Source organism: Lates calcarifer, linkage group LG10, assembly GCF_001640805.2.
Source record: "Lates calcarifer isolate ASB-BC8 linkage group LG10, TLL_Latcal_v3, whole genome shotgun sequence".
NCBI lineage: Eukaryota > Metazoa > Chordata > Actinopteri > Centropomidae > Lates > Lates calcarifer.
Window position 1 is genome coordinate 4,808,038 of NC_066842.1, and position 17,640 is coordinate 4,825,677.

Genomic DNA, 17,640 nt, shown 5'->3' on the forward strand with positions numbered 1-17,640 from the left:
AGATCGACAATCACCTCATATGCACAGAAAAACTACAAAAAATACAAGCATGGCAGCGCGATTACTAACGTCATCAACTTGGTTTCGTCAGTTTATCCGCGCGCCTCAACCGTTGGATGTTGCGTATCATAGCAACAAGTTTAAACAAAAGTTAAGTGGAAAAGATGGCGACGCAGAGGGAGCAGGACGCCGCTGATTATCTCAAAAAACACAAAATAATGGAGCTTATGGACAACCTGACTAGCATGCTCTTCTTTTACAGACCTGGTTAGAGCTTATTTCTCTGTTTTAGACACAACATCCTGACATACTGCTCTGAATTACACTGAAAATGTTTGTGCAATCGCTAGCGATCAAGCTCAAATGATAACAGATAGCACGGCTAATTACTTTTACTATAATAACAGCTGTGATTGATGTTGTGGTTGATTGTTTCGTTCAGAGAAACCCAGAGAGTTTCTTATTGAGCAGCTGGAACAGCTGAAGATTTCTCAGCAGGGTGGCATGGAGGGGCCAAATCTGTTCAACAACTCCAACCTGGATGCAGTCTTGGGGATACTGGACCCCACAAATCAAAGATACATCACTTTTGCGCAATACAAGCAGGGTGAGCACAGATGGACACTTTTACAGTGACACTGCTCACTGTAATTAAATATATCATTCAGTCTTTCTGTATTAGAGCCATTAATTATACTTCAAATATTTCATATACTGTAGCATGTTTATTTATCACCTGTAGGTACTTTTGATTCACCCAGTTATTACTTCATAGCCTACAACAAAATGTCAGATTACAGGAAAATGATCTGTCCACAAATACTCACAGCATCTTTTTCTCCACAGCACTGACCACACTGGGCATTAAAGACATCAATGAATGCCCTGAAGGTGTAAATGAAGACAGAATATCCCATGAGACTTTCAAAACAGAAGCGTAAGGGCAGCTTGTAAAAAGCTAAAAGACAAAATTCACAAGCATGTTAGAATTCACCATATTATTAAGGCAATTTTTTTGTCTCATTTTGTTGTTGCAGGATGCAAGGCCTGCAGAGATGCTCAGCAACATATGAACAGCAGTGAACTCTGCTGTTTTCTTCCACAAAGCTCATGTGTTAGTCATTCAGTGTTATGGTGTTGTTGATTATCTCTGATACACATAGACACTCATGACCTTTTTAACCTCTGACTCTCTTGGCCTAGACACTCATTATACACAACATACTGTATATAGTAGTAAATAATAAAATAATACAATTTTTGTTTGTATTTTCCATCATATGACTGCTAAAGAAGAAGCACAAGTGTTTTAAAATTGTTCTCAATGTAGAAAATTGCCTCTTGACTATTATATATCATGTTATTAGATTATTTTACCTCATGCATCTGTATGTAAACAGTATTTTACTATTGTAGCTGGTTGAGGGGCAGCTTCTGCTGCACCTAGAGATTATATTCATTATGGATTAACCTCTTGACTGTTTTCTTGATTAATCAATAGATTACTTTAAAAAAAAACAAACAAACCTCACAACTATTAAAATGACTACAAAATAAAGCACCAAATCAATACATTTGAACGTCTGGAACTGTAAAAAATTTGGTATATGACATATTTTCTGTCAGTATATTAATGGTTTCAGCTCTAATTGTAAACACTGTGGGGTAGTTTAAGCTGCAAAATGTTTGTGTGTAAAATCTTAAATTGGTAAGATAAATAGTAACTATAGCTGTCCCATAAATTTAGCAGAGTAAAAATATTTCCCTCTGAAATGTAGTGGAGTGAATGCATTAGGTGTTATAAAATAGAAATACTCAAGCTGAGTACAAATACCTCGAATTGGTGCAGTATTTAAGTGAATGTACGTACTTATGTTCCACCATTGAAAATATATGATTTAATATAACATAATAATAATAATAGCAGTAGTAATAGTAGAAGAAGAAGTCATGCTGAGGTGCTTTTATTTATAATATATTTAATTGTAATTCATTGTGTGTCATTTTGCAGCGTTGGTGTGTTGAACGCGCAGCAGCAGAAGGCGTGGTCAGGAAGTGACATGACTGTCTCCTTTTACGGAGCCTCCTCGCCTTTCTCCGGTTACTTGTAGGTTAAATTAGTTTGTCTTTTTCCACACCAAATTCTCGCCCACATTCACCGGGACAGCGCCCTGCGCATCTCAGCATGGGCACCGTCCATGCCCGGGTAAGGAAACATCCAGTAAACGTGTCAGCTATGACTTTGACCTCTCTGTGTGTTCAGTGAGTTATCTGTGCTGGAAGAAAAGGCCCATACTGTACATTCAGCAGCCAGGCTCAGGCGTCCAGCTCTGTGACAACAAACTGAATGAATACTCTGTTAAATGTGGCGGCTAGTTTTTAACTTCACTGTGTGCTGTGTTTTTCACAGACAGATCATTGACAGTAATGTGAAATGCTTGTGGTTCCTGCCTCCACTCGCTGTAGTGTTGCTGCTTTGTTTTGTTTTGCTTTGCTTATAACACTCTTGCTAGTTTGCCTTTTACTTGAGTTCAAGCAGCAGCAACACAATACAGAAATACTGTTACAAGCAAGAGTCCTGTGTTCAAAGTTTTACTGAAGTACAAATACTTTTAGTGTTAGCATTAAAACATACAAAAAGCACCTAATAAAAGTACTCATGATGCAGACTGGCCCCTATTATTGGATTAATTACTAGTGATGTAAGCATCACTAATGCTGCAGCTGATAAAGGTGGGGGTAATTTAAACTAATTTATATGCTGCCATAATTTATCAGATGATTGTTGTTGAATATTAATCATATTTTGTATTTTTAAGTTAATTAATTAATAAAAACAATGTAAAGCTGTAAAAAGTAGAGTATTTCCATCTGAATTGTAGTGGAGTCAAAGTATATGAAGTAAGGTAAAAATACCTAAAATTGTACTTGTATACAGTACTTGCAGAAATGTGCTTAGTCACTTTTTGGCCTGTTTTTTTTTTCCATTATTACAAATGAGTTGATAAAATTAATGAGAATATAATTGAGTTTACTTTACGGTGACGCTCACTTCAATTTATCATTGTTATTTTTTGTCTTGGCATGTGTTTAATCAGTTATCTAGCCCCTGTTTTCCCCATGCAAACTCTGCACATGTTTCTAAGTATTTAAACAAATCACATCACATACTGTTCATGCAGTCATATTTTCTGTAAATTGTATCTCTCTGCATTATGGGGTGTAGAGATGAAACAGTTTGTCAATTAACTGATAAGTAGATCAACAGAAAATTGGTCAGACATTTCAAGATGTGATGGACATTTTTCACTATCTTTGGTGTTGAATAGACAAATGGATCATTTGATTGACTGAAGAAATGATCAGCAGATCGATCTATTGTAAAATATAATTTCTAGGAGTAGAATCAGGTTTGTTTGGGAGAACACTGTAAGAACTCTGGGTGTGATTATAATATTTCTTCTGATATTTTGTGTTGCAGAGCCTGGACCCTCTGCCCATGCAAGGGCCAGAGCTGGGAGTTCAAGCAGATGACATCGAGGCCCCAGAGATTGAGCAGGAGCCAAAGCAAGAAGTTCTCGAAAACAAGGATGTAAGATTTGTTTTGTTCCAGACAGTAATTAAACAACTCTCTCCCAAGGACTCACACATTGCACAGATCCTGTCTCTACACTGTGCTCTGATTTGGATGTTCTTAATGTTCCTAATGCCGCCCGTCTCTCTTGTTTTTCAGGTTGTGGTTCAACGAGTGCACGTAGATGGGCTCGGAAGAACCAAGGAGGACCTGTTGACTTATGAAATTGCAGAAGTTTTCCGGGCGAAAAACTTAATTGATGTAGGTGCATGCACAGACAGCAGTACTAATTAATGTCTGTTCAATTTCTGATTGTGAGTAGCATTTACTGGCATCATCACATGGTTCAATTTGTGGTGCAGGTGATGCGAAAGTCCCATGAAGCCCGACAGAAGCTGCTGCGTCTTGGTATCTTCAGAAAAGTCGAAGTTGTTATCGACACCTCACGAGGTACTGTCAGTCACAGCATAGTCTTAATGTTATACATATGCACTTTTGAATAAATGAACAAATTATAATGATTCGTTTTCTGTGTTGAACCATGAAATACATTTTTAATTCTCTCTCTGCTTTCTGTTCTATGTAGGTGAGGACGCTCTTCCTAATGGCCTCGACGTGACCTTTGAGGTCACTGAGCTGAGACGGATGACCGGCAGCTACAACACCATGGTTGGGAACAATGAAGGAAGCATGGTGAGTGCCATGATGGCTCAGGTCACCATCCACTCTCTAAAAGGCCACATACTGGTTTGGATCCAATCACGGTGTCACACCGGCATCAGTGCGCTGGTTTCTTTAAAAAAAAAAATTTGGGTTCAACCTCAGTTTGCAGGTCTGTTCTGTTCTATCAGTGTGATGACGGTATTATACCTTGACATAAATCTCACCCACTTTAATTACAGGTACTCGGCCTAAAGTTACCAAATGTATTGGGTCGCGCAGAGAAACTGACCTTCCAGTTCTCCTATGGCACTAAAGAGACATCCTATGGCCTGTCCTTCTTCAAACCCCAACCAGGTCACTTTGAACGCAAGTAAGATATGAACAACTTCACAAAATAGATTTGTTTATAGGTCTGAACACCTTGATACATGGTTGCATGTGTGTCTGTGTACTTTCATAGATTTGGGTCCATCTCTTAGAAGGAAAAGTAAATGCCTGAGCAAACTATGCAGTAACTATAGATAGATATGGTTTGTATTTAAATTCCCTTTTTTCATTTTCAGTATCTCACTCAACGTGTACAAAGTAACAGGTCAGTTTCCATGGAGTTCACTGAGGGAGACGGATCGAGGCGTCTCTGCAGAACTCAGCGTAAATACTCTTTTTTTTTTTTTTTTCATTTAGTGATTATGCTGTCTTTGCTGTAAGGAGACAGTAGTTTCTATGTTACAAACAGTGCAAACAAAACAAAAAAAAGTTGGTGTGTTATTACTAATTTACCACACACAGTTCCCCGTGTGGAAGACCAACCAAACCCTGAAGTGGGAGGGAGTCTGGAGAGAGCTGGGATGTCTAGCTCGCACTGCCTCGTTTGCCGTCCGGGAGGAGAGTGGCCATTCCCTCAAATCCTCACTTTCGGTATTTATCTTGTATTTCACATTTCTTTTTTTAGTGTGGGGTTTGAAATAGTTGTGGTTAGTTTCCTGTGTCCCCTGTTAGAAGGGGTTTTAAATTTTTTTGCACAACAGACTCTAATAATATTGTATGTCGGATTTAAAGTATGTCGAATTGTTGCAAACATTGTATATCCAATAAGACCCTGTAGTAATAAACCAGTATTTTGTTATTTCTTGTGTGAACAGTGTCTTTTTTTTCCAGCATGCTATGGTCATTGACACCAGAAATTCCTCCATCCTTCCCAGGAAAGGTGGCCTACTGAAGATCCATCAGGTTTGTTGTTCACCACTAAGTCATAGCTTTTTCACATGGTAATGAAAACAGTGATTCTGATGTTGTGGTTGTGTAGGAACTTGCTGGATACACTGGGGGGGACGCCAGTTTCCTGAAGGAGGACTTTGAGATCCAGCTCAACAAAACACTCTTCTGGGACTCAGTGAGATTTTGCATTTTACATTTCTGCCATTTAGCAATATTGCAATAATTAAGAGCTTTGCAAAGAATTCAAGTAATATTCTTTAGACTTTTAAGACATTCATTGTGTTTATTATGTTCTTTGGTCAGTGTGCTGTGTCTGTGATTATGTTTCTGAGTCAGCTTCACTAAACCCTTTGACTTTCTTCTGCAGGTCCTTTCTGCCTCATTGTGGGGTGGTTTGCTTCTACCCATTGGTGACAAGCCAACAAGCATAGCAGACAGGTACAGAAATACAGCTCACCAGCTCATTACCATCATCAACTAAACCTGGGGCTTACACTGTGACTTCCCCACTAAGGCAAAATGGAGGCAATGTCACTTTTTTAAGCCTGTATTTGTTTTCATTTTGGCAAATGGGCATAAATAAAAATATGACACATGCCATGCTGTTTGCAATCTATGGATGTGTAGAGAGATATCGCTAGATTACTGTGATAATGAAGAAAACATGATGATTCACAGGCAAGTTCTATGATTGTGTACATTGTTGATTTGCATATGGACAACAGAGATGTAATGATATCCTTGGATATTATAGTCACACATAAGTCACACTGAATCCAAAAATAGATGTATCATGTAATGTCTTCAGATTTGACAAATGAATCAGCTGCAGTTGTGTGCTGTGGGTACTCTAATTGTCTCTATGTGATGTGCATCACAGTCATTGCTGCTGATATTGCTGACTGTTGATATCAGTGGGGCAAACTACAATGACTAACTTCCTCTTGCTTTCAAAACACTGGCATTCATCTGTTCCTTTCAGCTTACACAGTATTTTTGCCTCATGTGTCTCCCTCCATGGCCCTTATTCAACTCTCCCACCTCACCCCTATAAAGCCTCATAACCAGACTGGCTGTCCTCAAAAAACTATGTTAAATTAAAGTTCATAACTGTATTGTATATTGTATGTTTTGTGTGTCTTTGTCGACCTCCCAGGTTCTATCTAGGCGGCCCCACCAGTATCAGGGGATTCAGTATGTACAGTATGGGCCCACAGAGTGAAGGTGAGATACTAACTTGACTGAGCTGCTTGGTAACCAGACTGAAGTTTGATGGTTTATTGAAAGCTTGTGTTGGTATTACTGGTATGGCAGGTGACTACCTGGGAGGAGAGGCCTACTGGGCTGGAGGCCTCCACCTCTACACCCCTCTACCCTTCAGACCAGGCAGGGGCGGCTTTGGTGACCTCTTCAGAACACACTTCTTCCTCAATGCCGGAAACCTTTGTAACCTCAACTATGGTGAGTAATTTGAAACAGTACGAGCACCAGCGTATTGACAGTTAAAGATTCATGTTTTATGGAACAGACCTTGACATTGACGACTGAATTTTATTAGGTAGGATTGGATCAGTTTGAACTTCTATCTTGCTTTTATCTAGTTCAGGTTTGGAATTTGGACTTGCTTTGTTTGGGCAAAGAATAGAATAGAATAGAATGCCATTTATTGTCATTATACTAAAAGTACAATGGAGAGCTTCTCCTTTTCAGTGCAAACATACAAAATATGCAGAAACAAAATATATAAAAAACAGCTCTATATACAATGAGGTATAAGTGTGAATGTGAATGTAGTGCACAGGTGTGTTGTATTGCACAGGACGGTTGTACAGTTAAATAGTTAAATATTAAAGTGCACAGAGTGAGGCATGTTGCACAGTCTGTTATGTTGATGGTGGGGGTCGTTGTGTGTGAGAGTTCAGGGTGGTGATGGTTCTCGGGAAGAAACTGTTTTTCAGTCTGTTTGTCCTGGTTTTGATGCACCTGTAGCGCCTGCCAGAGGGCAACAGGTCAAACAGCTGGGAACCAGGATGTGATCTGTCTTTGATGATGTTCTGAGCTCTGCTGAGGAACCGGGTGGTGTAGATGTCCGTCAGGGAGGGGAGAGGGCAGCCAGCGATCCTCTGTGCCGCTTTGACCGTCCTCTGAAGCCTTGCTCTGTCTGCCTCAGTGCAACTTCCATTCCTGATGGAAACACAGTACGTCAGCAGGCTCTCGATGGATGAGTGGTAGACAGCCAGCAGCAGCTTCCTGTCTAGGTTGTTCTTCCTGAGGACTCTCAGGAAGTGTAGACGCTGCTCTGCCTTCTCTATGACCGCTGAGACGTTGTGCGTCCAGGAGAGGTCATTGGAGATCTGGACTCCCAGGAACCTAAATGTGTGGACCCTCTCCACACACTAGCCGTTGATGTAGAGGGGGCGCAGGTCAGTTCTATTCCGTCTGAAGTCTATGATGATCTCCTTTGTTTTTGTGGTGTTCAGTGCCAGGTTGTTGTCTGTACACCAGGTTGTTAGTTTCTGGACCTCCTCTCTGTAGGTTGTCTCCTCTCCCTTTGAGATCAGTCCTACCACTGTGGTGACCTGCGGCCCCGCTTCTGCTTCCACTCCCTCCGCTGCCTGCGCCGCCTTCCAGACCCGACAACAATCCACGGGGAACCCGGCAGTCTCGCTAGCTCGTCTGGGATATTGTGGTTATGGTGCAAGTCTCTTGAAACTGATATTTTGCATCGGTAGCCGATGTCCACAAGGTCCTGACAGGTGTAGTGGTGGATTACCGAGGCGGACGTAGACAGAATCCATAAACAGACATACATAAAAAGCAAAGAAGAACACTGAAAGGGAGCGCTGTGAGCCGCTGCGTCTGTGCGCGCTGCCATCTTGCAGCAGAGCTCAGATTACTGATGCAGGCTGTTGCAGATGTTCTGTCTGGCTTACGTTTTATGTTTGTTTTTACTCAGGTGAGGGGCCACAAGCACATTTGAAGAAACTGGCAGAATGTATCCGTTGGTCATACGGGCTGGGCATTGTGCTGCGTTTGGGAAACATTGCCAGGCTGGAGCTGAATTACTGCATTCCCATGGGAGTCCAGAGTGGAGACAGGTAGGGCTGGTTAGTTTAGATATTTTTAGCTAAATACCTTGCTCTGTCAAAGTTGGGCGTCAGTTAATTTGAATAAAACAGGAGCTCTTTCTGTATAATCATATAGACATACGTGATAACATTCCATGTGGGAAAGGCATGATTTTTCTCATTTTCTTGCAGGATATGTGATGGGGTCCAGTTTGGAGCAGGAATCAGATTCCTGTGAACTCACATTTGTTGGAACTTCCTTGTGCTTCCCCGTTAACTTTATGCTAGGAGGGAGAAATTGCTTGTTCAGACTTGTTGTTGCAACTCATTGGTTCAATAAAAGTGTTTTCACTGACATATCTTTTTTTATCATTTGCTGTCAGAGGTCTAATAGTAGTCCAAGTCTTACTCATGTCAGACTGCAGTGTGGAACTTAAAATATACAGAAAAACATGTTTACATGTTTAGAGTCTTAGTCATGATGCAAATCCATCAAGAAGGCATTTGAGATACCTAATTAGAAATTAATATTGATCATTATTTGCATTTGCTAATATTTATTTATTTAAAAATACAAAAACAAAAACAGGCAACGTGCACCAGGAGATACAAACTCTTTAATAACCTGTAGGAGGCATGATGGAAGGTTTTCACCAATCAAGTTATCATTTATCAAAAGTCTGGTCTTATATTAGCATCTAGGTCACATGATTTTGTTTAATATATCTGTCATTCTTTAGTCAGCCTGATCAGAAATAAAAATGATGCTGGACATGCCTCCCAGTGGGTAAGTAATTACATATTAATCGTACTTATTTTCAATAAAACAGAAGTTCATAAAATGAATTAGGACCTTTGTCTTAATATTGTGATAAAGAAAAAATGTTATAACTGTGTTTGTGGTGTTATTTAGGAACTTTTGAAAAGTGTGTATCCCCCAAGATACGTTGCCACATTGTGGGGTAGAAATGGGAGAAATTTGGTCAGTGTCTAAAACTCAGATTTTAGGTGAGCTCAGAGAAACTTTACACCTTCAACAAATTAATGTTAAGACAACTTTCTAGTGTGAAACTCTGAACATAGGTCGTCAAACATCAAAGAGAAGCACAAAACACACTTCTGAGTGGAGGGGGACTTAAAATATACTGAGTTCTGTCCGTGTAATCCTTATCACTGCACCTGTTTACATGTGACTCACAGATAACATGAATGGTTCTACTGCGCACCACTTCGGCGCAGACTGGTGTCACGTGTGTTATGACGCTACACGCGGTTCGCTAATCTTGCGCATGCGCCATGTTCATTGTTCCGTAGCATTTTAGCCAGAGAGCGTTGCGGGAAAAGCAGCGACAGTGGGGGGTGTTCATTCACGGGCTTCTCGAAATTTCATCTCCCCGTCCCTTTTCTGCAGAGCTTATTCCTCGATAGTGTATTATTGGTTGTGTTATAGTCGTCTAAAAGCGCAGCAAAAGTGACCCGAGACGGGGTTTCCTTTGCGGTTTTATTGGCGGTCTTATCTGTGAGCGGCAGGCACCCGGACGCACGCTGATGGCGGTCACTATCGAGGATCTCTACCGTAACTACGGGATCCTTGCAGACGCTAAGGACAACCTCAGCCAGGTAAATAAGCGCCAAAAGGCTCTTTTTAAACACCTTTGAGCTGTGGGCTTTGCTGCCTTCCCATGGGTCTTTGTTTTAGTCCCTCCGTTGATAACTTTGTTGACTTACATAACATTGTTGTGTGCGTGCTAGGCTAACTAGCTAGCGTAGTGACCGGGCTAATGTTCACAGCCTCGCCGAGGCGACCCGTGCGACAGGCGGCATTAACTCGACCCTCCACATTCATTGTTTTAAGTCCCCCGCACGGTTATTTACTTCTTTGTAAACCATTTCCCATTCAAACTGAAACCAGGGCCGGTGGATTTAGCCTAGGTTGTTGTTTCAAGATGATCTTTTCCCACAGGTTGATGGGAACTTTTTCACGGTTTAATTCACATAGTACATAGTTAACCTTTATTCATTTTGGAGGATGTTTTCTGTGGTACTGTCGATTTGTATTGTGTGACATGAACAGTTTTTTTGTTTGTCCTCTCTTTTCATTTCAATACATGTTGGCTGAATAACAGAAAGAGCTCTCTATAATTAAGATTAGCAGCACCACAATCTACATCCTACACGATGACCATAATATTGAAGAAAAAAAAAACGAATATTATAACCTTCATGAAGTTAGGGTGTATTGTAGGTCTGCATTAAGTGTAGCTTTGTGTGTGTACATTTGAGTCACAGGTAACCATTGGTTTCTGTAAAAGATAGTCAGCCAGCCATGCTTATAAAACCATTGTTCTGAGGGTATTTCTAGAGTCCTCAAAGAGTCTTTAACCATCTGGATGAGAGACTGTTCAGTCCTCTGAATGCTAAAAAAGATCCTGACCTGTTTTGATTTAGAAACTGCAGCGTAACTTGAGAAGTGCGTAAAAGAATAAGTTGATCATTCAGCAGACAAAATATTTATTCCTCTGGATAGATAGAAGAGGCATTGGGGTTTTGGACAGTAGCTTAAGAGGAACGGTGAATGTTTTTAAATGACTTCCCGTGAGTGCTGGGGTTTGTTTCTTATGATTTCCCTCCAGAACCATATAGGATGTCATGCAACTGTTTCCACCAGCTGAAGAGTGCTCCTCCATCATTACTAAACTGAGCTTTGTAGCACCCGTAGCTATTCTGCAAACAGGGTATTTTCAGAGCATTTCTTCCTCACTGCTGTGACCATGCAAACATTCATGAGATTCTACATAACCAGGTGGACTGGTAACGGCCAGGTACACCCAATGTTGTGAGGCAACACCCACTGTTGCGTGGCTCAGCTACATGTGCTACTGTTCCAGGGAGTGATACAGGACAGTGAGCTTTAGACCACAGTCATTCTCAGTCTGTATCTCATGCCATATTATAATGTGAAGCATGAATTGTGGTCCTGCTACTGTTGTATATCTTAACAACGTTTATGGACAAAGTCTATTTTACTTTGCAGCACAAAGATGCCTACCAGGTAATCCTGGATGGTGTCAAAGGTGGCCCCAAGGAGAAGCGCCTGGCAGCACAGTTTATTCCCAAGTTCTTCAGCAGCTTTCCTGAACTGGCCGATGCAGCCATTAATGCTCAGCTTGATCTTTGTGAAGATGAAGATGTGTCGGTGAGTATTAGTATTTGTAAGGACACCTGTGTGCATGTGTACCTAATAGACTTGGTGTTGGGTGCAGAGTTTGTCTTGTTCTCTTGAGTTAAAATTGCAGCTCCTGTGTGCACCTAGATTGATGTGGGTTTGTTCCCTTGATTCAGAGGATTCACAATAATCATAACAACCCCATCTGTGTTCATGTGCACTTGCCTTTGTGCAGATTCGGCGGCAGGCCATCAAGGAGCTCCCACGGTTTGCAACTGGAGAGAACATCCTCAGAGTTGCAGATATTCTCACCCAGCTCCTCCAGACAGGTATTTTGGGGCTGAGACTAATGATTATTTCTTTAACAGTTAATTTTCCTATTATTTTCTTGATTAAACAGAGAAAATAAAATCTTAAATTTTGGATTTTAAGAATCATTCAAGCACCAATCGTGTTGAAAAGAATTTTTGAAATTTAGTCTTGGTATTGGCCGCTGATGAATCTGTAATTTTTTTGTGCTTTCAGATGATACAGCAGAATTCAACCAAGTGAATGCAGCGCTTATTTCTATCTTCAAGATAGATGCGAAGGGTAAGTGCCGCTTCCCCCTATTGTTGAGCTAAATAACGCTCTTGTATTCTTATCACCACCCCCGTTCAGAGCTGTGGTGGAAAGGGATTATGTGGAAAAGGTCTTTATTACTCTTCCTCTGTAGGGAACTAAATACAGCTTGAGATTACATTATACTTTGTAAACATGAGGTATCAATCAGTTAACTTTCTGTGTGTTTGATGAGCGTTACATCCCCAGGTCTGATTGGTGTTGGGACCAGTTGAGTTTGTAATCATTCGGTCGCATTGACACAATCTTGTCTACTCCTGTCTTTTGTTGTTCAGGTACTCTCGGAGGCCTCTTCTCTCAGATCCTGCAGGGAGAGGACATAGTGCGGGAAAGGGCTATCAAGTTTCTTTCAGCCAAACTGAAGACGCTGCCGGAGGATGTCATGACAAAGGAGGTGGAGGAGTACGTCTTTGCAGAGACAAAGAAGGTTAGCATACAGTGTTGAATTCATTAGTGTTCTTTGATCATTGGTGAACGATCTTTTTCTGTACCAGTCTGAGTGGAGAAAAGATAATTACATCCATTTACATCACACCATATGATGGACTGGAATCAGGATGCCACTGGCTAAAGCTGATTGTTTTGGCTGGTTGGTAATTTTGCTGGCTTCTTAAGGCCATGGGTTTTGTTATTATTTAAAAAGTGTCTTACCTGGTCTTTTTGCTGAAACCCAGCTCACTTATTGCTTCCCCTTTGGAAGAAAAATGTCTAATTTTTATACTGATGCTATTAGATTAGAGGGAGTTCAAAAAGTAATGTAACATCTCTGTAAAAACAGACAAGAACACATGTTGACAATGAGCTTCTTATCTCTTCTTTGCTGCCTGCTCAGGTTCTGGAGGATGTGACAGGAGAGGAGTTTGTGCTTTTGATGCGCATGGTGTCGGGCCTGCGGGTGCTGCAGACGGTACACGGCCGGCAGCAGCTGGTGGAGCTGGTGGTGGAGCAGGCTTTCCTGGAGCAGGCTCTAAACCCAGCGGACCCCGACACTGTGGACCGCTTGCTGCAGTGCACACGTCAGGCCCTACCCCTGTTCTCTGTGAGTAGATTCAAAGTCCAATTATCAAGCAAGATCTTAACATAATAAAACATGCTGTTATGCTGGTCTTTTGCGAAGGTAAAAATGAATTTGTTAATCTTGTTAACAACTGCTAAATGAGTACAGAAACCTGGTAGCAAACATGATAGGATACCAGGAAACTTGCCTCTTAAAATTCAAACACATGCCAATAATTTTTTACAGTTAGTCATGGTTTACTGAACTTAAAGTGTGAATTAATCAGTTTTCTCCTGCCCTGTAGAAAAATGTCCATTCCACACGTTTTGTAACCTACTTCTGTGACCACGTGCTGCCCAACCTCAGCACCCTGACAAGTCCTGTGGCTGAGCTGGACATTCAGCTTGAGGTGAGTTCTTCTGTGTGCTGTCTAATTGGAAATGTTCACTTTCGGCTTGTTTAATGTAAGGACAAACTCTCCAAAAAAAACCCATAAATGCATAACAAATGGAAGAGTCCTTGTGTACCATGTGTACAGAGTAGACAGTATGGACAATCAGGATTACAAAATTATAGATGGTAAAAATATAGTTGAACTCTAATCAAAGATATATCTGTATATATCTAGATGATATCTGTCACAAAATCATATCCTTTTGGCAGTTTTATATGCTATTTATAAATGCTAATTACTGGGACTTGAAGTAGTGTTTACAATTTATTTGCTTTGCAAATTACCACAAACAAATGCAGTTTAGTTTCTTGATGCACTCTAGCTGCCTCTAGAGGAGGTTACTGCTGCAGTTCCATCCTAAAGACTTACGGTAGCCCAGGAAAAGTAGTGAGAGTACTTCATTTGTGGTCCCTTTTACAAGCCAGTGTGGCCATTAGACAAAAAGACTAGTTACCTGACCTGGATTTATTTAACCCGAAACAACACTTCAGTTCCCGAGAGGCCTGACAAATATGGCCACTGGTGTGAGGTCGATACGCCTAATGTCTGACATTTGGTGAGCGGTTGTAGTAGTAAACAAAGTCAGCGTGGCAGCCACCTGTCAGAGGTGTCAGCCAACTGCATGTTGTTAATGGGTCATTAGTCTGCACCACACAACACTGTTTCTCATTAGCAATGCACATTACACTGTGTGTGCGCGTGTGTGTGTAGGTGCTGAAGCTGCTGGCTGAGATGAGTCCGTTCTGTGGAGACATGGAGAAGCTGGAGGCCAACCTCAACATGCTGTTTACCAAGCTGCTGGTGAGAACGGATTGTCCTGTTGTAGTTGGACGTTGAGGAGTACAAGCAGAGATGCTCTTGAAAATCAAAATAAACATTGGACACACTTGCATTTTTTCCTCTCTGATCTAGTCTGAGATTTTAATATTCTTTTTAGAATTAGTTTCTGATGCATTTCACACCTGTATCTGAGGCACTGACTGCTTCAGTCAAGTCTCTGCTCTCAGCTGGGGATTAAATTAAGTCTGAGGATCTTTCATAGTAGTTGTTGGAACATTCAAGAGCATAACTTATTCACTTTCCTTGGTCAGATTGTCCCATTTGTTTTGGGTATTTGAACCAACAGCCTTCCCTTTTTAAAAGCCCTAATTTCAAAACTACTACTGTCAGACTCGGGCCATTTGTCACTAGAGTAGGGATATCAAGGTTCCAGTCATGATTTTTATTTTTCTCTTTTTGTGTAGGAGTTTATGCCTCTGCCACCAGAGGAGGTGGAGAATGGCGAGAACTCAGCGAGCGAGGAGCCCAAACTACAGTTCAGCTACGTAGAGTGCCTCCTCTACGGCTTCCACCAGCTCGGCAAGAAGCTGCCGGACTTCCTCCTCGACAAAGTGGATGCTGAGCGCCTCAAAGACTTCAAGATCAGGTGAGGGAGAGACATGCAAAATTAGTTGCCTGGAGTACAATAAACAAAATGAATGAGCTCATAGAAAGTGTGATTGATTGTCCTGACTGTCCTTTGTGTTTCGATAGGTTACAGTATTTCGCCAGAGGCCTGCAGGTTTACATCAGACAGCTGCGAGTTGCACTGCAAGGCAAGACAGGAGATGCTCTGAAGACAGAGGAGGTAACATCCACCGTCAGGTTACATTTGATAACTCTGCTTATGTAGAAACTTGATGTTTTATGTGCTGACAGTCCTGCTGTAAAATATCTTTTTCTTTGCCATCAGAACAAGATCAAAGTGGTGGCCCTGAAGATCACAAACAACATTAATGTCCTCATCAAGGTAAGGTACCGGCCATATACACTGAGAAAAATACAAACACCCTCACAATGTATTCAGGCTCTGCTTTGTTGTATCTTGTGCTAAGCTGTATTATATTTAAAAATGTTTCTAATGTTTTGTTTACTTAATTTATGTGCATGGAGAGTTAGATATAGATAATAATAACAAAACAACTCAAACTGTATTAGTAACAAAAGAAGTTTTTATGGTTTCTATTTTTCTGGTTGCTTGGGGTATGAGGAGAATAAAATATGAACTCTGTATTATTACCAGCAGCTTTTTAACAGTGTCATTGAACTTCATTGTCTTTGCAGGATCTCTTCCACAACCCTCCATCATACAAGAGCACAGTCACTCTGTCCTGGAAACCTGTCCAGAAGACCAGAGGCAGTAGCGTAAGTCAACGTTGCCTCTAGTCAGCGGTGATAGAAAACACTTCTGCTTTAGCAGTCAGAAGCCATTCATGCAGCAGACGAGTGTCCTTGTTGCCTCATGAGATGTTCATTCACTTTTCTTTTGTGTTTTTAGGCCGAAGCGCCCATCAGGTGAGGAGATGGGGTCTGGTGGGAGCACAAAAAAACAGATCTCCCCTCTGCCCCGGAGGGACGCACGGCAGATCTACAATCCCCCCAGCGGCAAGTACAGCGCCTCCATTGGCAATTTTAACTATGGTGAGGAGCACTCGGAGGCACCTTTGCATGTTCATCTTTATTTAATACTGCACACATTGGTTTATTTGACTTTTCTGATCACATCTGTAAGAAACTGACACAAATTTGTACCGCTTTCCAACAAAAATATTTCTTTAAGTTTCAAATACTCAGCTTGAGCAGGTTTCAAAGTGTTTCTTAAAAGTCTGTGGTTTCTTAGTGTGTATGTTGGTGGCAAAGATATGTTTGAAGTCATTTAGAAGCAGTGTCATTATTACGGTTTGTCCACCAGAGAGCACTAACGTTTATTTATAAATGATCCTGCTCAGTCCATATTCTTCAGATACCAAATTTAAGGGATTATTTTAACTGTTTTTTTTTGGATATATTTGGATATATATATTTTTTTTAAATGAGTATTAGTTGATCCATGATCCAGTTTCTGTTTTTAACTCTTTAAATCTCAGCCCCAAAACTTTCAGTATTGGTTGACTATAGTTATAATTTGTCCGTACTGAGACGTTTGTTTTGTTGACTGTAGAACGCGGCGGCTTCAGGGGCGGCCGGGGACGAGGCTTCGGAGCCAGAGGCAACAGGAGCCGAGGCCGAATCTACTGAGACACACACACACACACACACACATACATACATACATATTGCTCATTGAACTGCATCACATCAGGATCTTTTCCGCACCAAGATGGACTATTTGCCACCTCTTCTGTTTTTTAACTGGTCTCCACGTCTTTTTCACTTTCAAACTCGCACATGCAGATTTTTTGTTTTTGTTATTTTCAGAGGGGTGGGGGGTCAGGAAGGGGGGGGTGGGTGGTTTCCTGTCTTCAGAATATCAGACAACGGGCTCAGACTTTTCTACCTGCCATTTCAACACTTACTCCCTGTATTCGTCTTGGCCAAGGCTACCATTCAAGTAAAACTAAATGGTTTTTTTCCCTTCATTTTTTAAAATATTATTCTGTGTATTTTTGTGGAACAAAAGACTGCCAAGTTGTAACTGATTGATAAATATTTTTGTCAGATTGTTGTAGGAAAAGATAAAGATCCTCTTGTTTTGCAACATGTTGATGAATGCATTTCTTTCTACCTTTTTATTTAATCTTGTTTTCATTTTTTTTATTAGAGCTTGAGTTGAATTGGCTGATTGTGCTACTTTGTATGAATCAATGATGTTGTTTCATTGGATTTTTATCATAAACTTGTATGGAACTATGAGCTTTTGTTCTTGTTTATGTAGAATTTTTCAGGAGTTAAAAGTGCAAACCTCAGCCAGGGAACTGTGCACCACTCTGCTGCTTTAAATATCATTTTTCTCAATGCCAAACTTGACTTGCATGTTTAAAACCTTTTCCAAACTTACCTCTTTCTCTCCCATCCTTTCCTCTCACTATCCATTCAGTCGCTCACCCACTCATTCATCCC

General features: G+C 40.9%; 3 protein-coding genes across 5 annotated transcripts; all 3 read left to right on the top strand.

Annotated features, from left to right (window-relative positions):
* Positions 1–140: 140 nt before the first annotated feature.
* si:dkey-42p14.3 (EF-hand calcium-binding domain-containing protein 10) lies at positions 141–2,103 on the top strand. Of its 2 annotated transcripts, XM_018685677.2 has the most exons (5): positions 141–267; positions 443–607; positions 847–937; positions 1,038–1,114; positions 2,012–2,103. In XM_018685677.2, the coding sequence occupies exons 1-4, from the start codon at positions 165–167 to the stop codon at positions 1,081–1,083; spliced, it is 405 nt and encodes a 134-aa protein (XP_018541193.1). In that variant the 5' UTR covers positions 141–164; the 3' UTR covers positions 1,084–1,114; positions 2,012–2,103. The 2 variants fall into 2 exon arrangements, with proteins under 2 accessions (XP_018541193.1, XP_018541192.1); XM_018685676.2 differs by lacking the exon at positions 2,012–2,103 and having other exon boundaries at positions 1,038–1,574.
* samm50 (SAMM50 sorting and assembly machinery component) lies at positions 2,060–8,880 on the top strand. 2 transcript variants are annotated; one of them, XM_018685673.2, is made up of 15 exons: positions 2,060–2,206; positions 3,482–3,592; positions 3,734–3,835; positions 3,937–4,024; positions 4,161–4,267; positions 4,477–4,607; positions 4,801–4,888; positions 5,027–5,155; positions 5,396–5,467; positions 5,544–5,630; positions 5,823–5,893; positions 6,612–6,679; positions 6,770–6,916; positions 8,412–8,553; positions 8,716–8,880. In XM_018685673.2, the coding sequence occupies exons 1-15, from the start codon at positions 2,186–2,188 to the stop codon at positions 8,759–8,761; spliced, it is 1,410 nt and encodes a 469-aa protein (XP_018541189.1). In that variant the 5' UTR covers positions 2,060–2,185; the 3' UTR covers positions 8,762–8,880. The 2 variants fall into 2 exon arrangements, with proteins under 2 accessions (XP_018541189.1, XP_050929129.1); XM_051073172.1 differs by having other exon boundaries at positions 6,612–6,678; positions 6,760–6,916.
* Positions 8,881–9,814: 934 nt separating this feature from the next.
* On the top strand, positions 9,815–17,433 carry api5 (apoptosis inhibitor 5). The gene is given in 15 exon segments (XM_018685671.2): positions 9,815–10,143; positions 11,558–11,719; positions 11,925–12,018; positions 12,215–12,280; positions 12,586–12,737; positions 13,143–13,349; positions 13,612–13,716; positions 14,473–14,562; positions 15,006–15,187; positions 15,295–15,388; positions 15,494–15,550; positions 15,865–15,933; positions 15,935–15,945; positions 16,079–16,221; positions 16,742–17,433. Coding segments are annotated over 15 exon segments (1,581 nt in total). The 5' UTR covers positions 9,815–10,071; the 3' UTR covers positions 16,819–17,433.
* Positions 17,434–17,640: the final 207 nt, after the last annotated feature.